Source organism: Triticum dicoccoides, chromosome 1B (genome assembly GCF_002162155.2).
Source record: "Triticum dicoccoides isolate Atlit2015 ecotype Zavitan chromosome 1B, WEW_v2.0, whole genome shotgun sequence".
NCBI classification, from domain to species: domain Eukaryota; kingdom Viridiplantae; phylum Streptophyta; class Magnoliopsida; order Poales; family Poaceae; genus Triticum; species Triticum dicoccoides.
Genome location: NC_041381.1, coordinates 50,030,704 through 50,036,477, shown reverse-complemented (window position 1 = coordinate 50,036,477; position 5,774 = coordinate 50,030,704). Strand labels below are relative to the sequence as shown.

The following is a 5,774-nucleotide window of genomic DNA, read 5'->3' as shown; positions in this document are numbered from 1 at the left end:
TACCTCGTGGCAGCAGCCTGTCCTAGGACGTCACAACAACATGGGGACCCACGTGACCGCCGACCATTGAGACACACAGTCCTGCATGTCTACAAGTCCACCCCAAAAGCAGCGGTCGTTCTCCCATTCAAAGGCCCATGGCCAATTCGTCAGCCCCGGAGCCACATCGGCCACCCAGAGATGAGAGATCCCTGCCGACATAGAGCCATTAGTTGATGGCCTGGCGTGGCGCCATGAAGGAGGAGGGGCGGTAACCTGGCACTTGGCGAGGGCAAGCTCGAGTATATTATATGTGTTGCGCCTCTAATCTAGTACACCCTCTGTTCCTAAATGTAAGATGTTTTTGCAGTTTGGAGGTAGTGTATTATTGTATGTGATGAATGAAACTTCACTGTATGGAGTTGTTTCATTAAAAATGATAGACTCCATCTTTGGGAAATCATCTCAAGTCACGAGGAGGTGGAAGAATCGTGTAATGTTTATGTTGCTACGCGCGCGCGTGTGTGTGAAACATGCCAAAATCTGAAAATTGAGATAAAAAACATGGGCCTCATCAAAAGGGTGGGAACGGGCACAAAGATCAATATTTGGGAAGACAAATGGATCCCGTCTAATCCATCACTACGTCCCTTATGGAAACCTGATAATACTCACCTAAATCTAGTGTCTAACACACATTAGGGAAGATGGAACATGGGATGATCATCTAATAAGAAACTTTTTTCTCCCTCCTGATGCTGATGCAATCCTCTCATTCCTCTAGGCGGTTTGGAATGTGACACTTTAACCTAGGAATTCGAGAAACATGGTAAGTATTTAGTGTGCTCATCTTATACTGTCTATCGAATAATGCAGCTGCACGCCGTTACATTGATCCAACATCATCACGAGGTTCTAATCATCCCATGTGGAGGCTATGTTGGAAACTTAAAGTTCTCTCAAAGATAAATCATTTTTGGTGGAGAGTACTTCATGAGTTCATTCCTATATCTGGTACTGGGGCTACTGAATGTGTCGCACGAGATAGTATGGGTCGTCTCCTTACTGCAAGAAGTTGTTGATACAGTTATGTGGCCAATTCCCTGTCGGTGGAAGCGCTCGTGTACCACGATGGTGTTGATCTTGCAAATACTTTGAACTTTCATCGGGTAATGGTTGAGACTGACTGTCATAATTTGGTGCAGCTTTAGGAGGCTCATCAACATCACCGGTTTGAAATTATGGGAATCCTCCATCAGACTCAAGAGATCGCTTCACAATTGCTACTACATTGTAATTTGATCTTTGTAAGACGTGAGGCTAACTTTGCTGCCCACTTATGTGCGCAACAGGCTAGTAGTGAGAAGGTGTGTAGCTTGTGGGATGGAACTCCTCCTCCTTTCCTTGCAAGAAGTATCCAAAACGATTGTAATATGTTGGCAGATAAATAATAGAATTATGTATGTTTTGCAAAAAAGAAAAAGAAATTATCTGAAAACTGAGCCACGAAGAATAGCTGATCTACCAAACACTGAGCAACGGCAGGCGCAGCTCACTCTCACTGCCACTGTGGTCCCACCGTCGCTGGATGAACCGAATCCGTGACCGTGAGGGAGGCTCCTTCCTCCCCAAATTTCCCCACACCACCCGAAACCCTCGCCTCCATCGACCATGCCGCCGCCACCGCCGACATCGGCGACGGCACCGTCGCTGCCGGACGAGCTCCTCGAGGAGGTCTTCCTCCGCCTCCCGCCGGAGGAGCCCGCGCTCCTCTCGCGCGCCTCCTTCGCCAGCAAGTTCTGGCTCGGCCTCCTCTCCGGCCCTCGCTTCCGCCGTCGCTACGGCGAGTTCCATGGAGCGCCCCCCGTGCTGGGGTTCCTTTGTTGCCGGCCTTGTTCCATCTTCCCGGACGAGCAGGAGGAACCCGTGGCAAGCTTCGTCTCCACCACGAAATTCGCCGCGCGCGCTCCCAACGACGACGACCGTGGGTACACTCCGTGGGACTGCCGCCATGGCCGCGTTCTCCTGGGGAATCGTTATAAACATGATATGGGGCTCATCGTTTGGAACCCAATTACAGGCCGCCGGACGAAGCTGAAATCGCCCGCACGCCATTGGGTGGCCGCGGTGCTCTGCGCTGTGAGCGGCTGTGACCACCGCGCTTGCCATGAGGGCCCCTTCCGGGTGGTCTTCGTCGGCCTGGACAGGAGCGATCATGATGACGATGATTGTGTCGCACGCGCTCGCGTGTACTCGCCGGAGACGGCCGAGTGGAGCGAGCAGTGCCCTGGTCTTCATCTTACGGCTGATCCATTCATCGTCAACCAATTGCCCCCTGTCCTCGTCGGAAACGCATTTCACTTAATGCTTGTGCACGATGATCTTCGTGTAGGAATTCTCAAGTACGACTTGGGTTTGAACTGCTTATCGCTGATTGACGGGCCACCACCGGAGGGGTTTACCATTTGCCCTACTGCTGTCCTCATGGCGATGGCAGTTGGCAGTTTGGGGTTTGCACATGTGGACAGCTTAACCCTCTGCCTGTGGTCAAGGCAGACGGGTTCCGATGGAGCTGCGTCATGGGCTGAGCGTGCAATCATCGATCTCAAAAACCATCTCCCCATTCAAAATCCCGGGATAAGACTTAGACCGACTGGATCTGTGGAGGGCAGTGATATCATTTTTGTGACCACAGACCTTGGCATCTACGAGATTAATCTCAAGTCACTACAGTGGAAGAAGCTATGGAAGAGAGAGAACGTCCGGTACTTCTTTGCTTTGATTCCGTACATGAGTTTCTACACTCCACAAGGTACATCTATATTCATGGACAATTCTATTGCTTGATCGCTTCGATAGACCCAGCTGCTTCACTAACTATTTTTTGGTGGGTTGCTGAGAAAATACCAGTAGGACTTAATTTTCATGTGGTGGGAATTGATGCCTTTTGCTGGGAAATCTTAAAAACTTGGAATAGAGCATGTACTCCTTCGTTTGTGGGCACCGCGCTTAATACCAGTAGTTAATATTGGCTCCTGTTGAGGTTTCTTGTGACATCCGCGCTTTCCTTCGTTTGTCGGCAGGTTTGCAGAATGATGGCGATAGGAAGAAACTGCCGGAGGGAACATCTGCGCTTCAACAGACAGCGGTGCGAGCTCATGATGCAGTGGGCGCGGCACCGGCTGGTGGTCTGCCAAGAATCACTGAGGCTGGGGAAGAAGATCTTGAAATATGAATCGGACGAAAACTGAAGTGTTTGAAGCCTCTGCAGCTGCTGATGTGCCGCGGTTGGTCGTCCTAGGACAAGATGGTTAAGATGCTGATCTTGCCTTTGGTCCAGTCTGGTTTCGATTTCAGAAGTTGGTGATCCTTTTGTTTTCAGTAATGCTCTCGGTTTGCTATGTGTCAGTGGCTGTAGTGTTGTTTCCTGATTTTGCGATGTTTGGAACATCCTGTTGGTTGTAATGAGCGAATGGGTGACTTCGATCTTAAACACGCTACCTTAGTTTATGTCATTAGCTGTAAGTGTTAAGTTTGGTTGTTTGTATGGAACCCTGGTTTCTGTTGAATGAAATCAGACGGGGGGAGGCCCCTCTTTTCTCAAACAAAAGATTTAAACAAAAAATAGCGACTGCTTTTTTTTTTCTGAACATTTGTTTGGCTGGGGTAGCGGCGGGAGTTGTAACTGTGGGCTATCTTGTGAATTTAATGATTGCTGATGTTACCGTATTTCATTTTTTAGCAAGCAGTGTTGCTGAAGAATGTCGCGTGTAAACTGAATCTTGAGATATAAGTTCAGGGACAAGAGGATGGCTGGATGAAGATCTCATAGAGGTTTTGATATTTTTGGCTCCAAACAGTCAGGTATTTGTTGCATATTTTTGGCCAACACTGCACATAATATGAAATATGAATACACTCATATGGTTTTGGTCAGTTCCCAAAACAGAAGAGAAGAGAAAGGAAATGAAAGGAACATGATTCAACATTGCTTGGACTATTTTGAGCTTGTTTGCAGAAACTGAGCTAATGGCTAATGGGGGCATTCTGTCAACCAAATGGCAGATGCAAAATGTCGTAGGGTAGGCGTAACAGAGTTCTACCTTGCATACTTGCATAGAGATCACCGGGAATCGAGACATGGTTTTTCAAGTGCAGAGATCTGTGAAAAAGAATCAGGTAATTTGCCTCTATGTGCTCAACTGCTCATAGAACTCTGGTTGTTTTTCATACATGTAGTAAAACTGTGGACTGGTTGTTTTTCATATATGGAGTATATCTGGCCTGCACTCAAATGCCCATGTTTTGTGTACTTGATGACTCGCATACCAGTTCTGCATAGGCGCTGCGCATAGCGATACAACATATTGACTGTACATCATTTCTATTCTCATCTGTTCGCCTGATTGTAATCTGCTTCAGAAATGCTATGACCTGCCACTCCATATAAACACAACCACGGTTTTGCTGTCACCGTCTCGATTTCCTGGTGATCTCTCCTCTGTTTGGCAGCTGATGCCACCAGGATAGGCTGCCGGACCAGACTTGGCATGCGGGCACCGCTACTGTCCTTTGGCATATTTGGAAGGCGCGGAACGATGGCGTCTTCAACTCCGTCAGGAGCCAGCCCAAGGATATTATTCGTCGCTGCTGTGAAGAGCTCGCTGTGCGGTGTCGGCGGTTCTCCTCTCAAGACCGTGCCGGCATTGATGATCTCTGTAATTTTTCTGTAAACTTTAGCCCCCCCTCCCCGAGGGTACTGCTTCTTACTTACTTTGTACCCCTCGGAAAAAAAAACATGTCTCATCAACTCTACTTTTTTGCAGGAGCGGAGGACATTCAGTGTTCCATTGACTGCTGGGCCAGGTAACTAAGCCTGAAAGACAGAGATAAATATGCGAAATAAAATTTGGCGAAATAAACATTACTTGTATGGAAGGTAAATGTCAATGTGTGCCCTATCTCCAGCAAGGTTGCAGAGGAGGTCCTTGCAGAACATTTAGTCTTGAAATGTTAATATTGTTCTCGCTGGGAAATGGTGTTGTCAAATGAATAACCCCTGCACCTGATGTAACGTAGGACACGCGTGGTCAGGCCGGTGCATGTACAACTCTTTAGCGGAAACAATCCCTTCTCTATTTCTTTTTCATCAAAAAATTACGAGTTTACCAGGGTGGCGCGGGCTGGAGGTTGGGGAGGGCTAGGACGTGTGTGGGAGAGGCTGCGTATGGCGCTGAGCGCCGGGGACAGGCTGCGGTGGAGTTGGCGCGTGGTCAGTGGCTGGGCGTGGCGCAGCGCGCGCTGTGGCATGCCAGGCTTGTGGTCACCAGGCCAGTGGGCGCCTGGGTGGCCCTGCCTAATTTTGACCATGTCTGCTGGCTAGGGGGGAGTGAGTAGATGCTAAGTGTGGCTGCAGTTGGGTCCCAGAGCATCTGAGCTATGAGCTGGATCTTCTAGAAGGTTCTGACAGCAAGATGTTTGTGTTGTGCTGAGGGAGGAGGGTGTGAGGGTTAGGGCTGATTTTTTGGTGAGTGTTATTAGATACTCCCTCTGTTCCGAATTACTTGTCTTAGATTTGTCTAGATACGGAGGTATCTAGCACTAAAATAAGTCTAGATACATCCGTATCTAGACAAATTCAAGACAAGTAATTTGGAACGGAGGGAGTACTAGGGTGCCCATTTTGAATAGGAGCTCAAATGCAAAAGTGCCAGGGGGTCTTGGGTTCACTTCTGGTTGTCTAAGGGTATAAACAATTTATGAGAATTGTTTGGTCATTTTTAGAAGAGTGTAGC

At 48.3% G+C, this 5,774-nt stretch overlaps 2 protein-coding genes across 2 annotated transcripts; both read left to right on the top strand.

Annotated features, from left to right (window-relative positions):
- Positions 1 to 1,592: 1,592 nt before the first annotated feature.
- On the top strand, positions 1,593 to 3,494 carry LOC119318311. The gene is made up of 2 exons (XM_037592845.1): positions 1,593 to 2,791; positions 3,063 to 3,494. Exons 1-2 carry the CDS (start codon positions 1,651 to 1,653, stop codon positions 3,212 to 3,214), a joined length of 1,293 nt encoding a protein of 430 aa, XP_037448742.1. The 5' UTR covers positions 1,593 to 1,650; the 3' UTR covers positions 3,215 to 3,494.
- A 348-nt stretch (positions 3,495 to 3,842) lies between these two features.
- Positions 3,843 to 5,048, top strand: LOC119300895. Its single transcript, XM_037577797.1, has 3 exons — positions 3,843 to 4,158; positions 4,492 to 4,697; positions 4,806 to 5,048. The coding sequence occupies exons 1-3, from the start codon at positions 4,038 to 4,040 to the stop codon at positions 4,851 to 4,853; spliced, it is 375 nt and encodes a 124-aa protein (XP_037433694.1). The 5' UTR covers positions 3,843 to 4,037; the 3' UTR covers positions 4,854 to 5,048.
- The last annotated feature ends 726 nt before the right edge of the window (positions 5,049 to 5,774 follow it).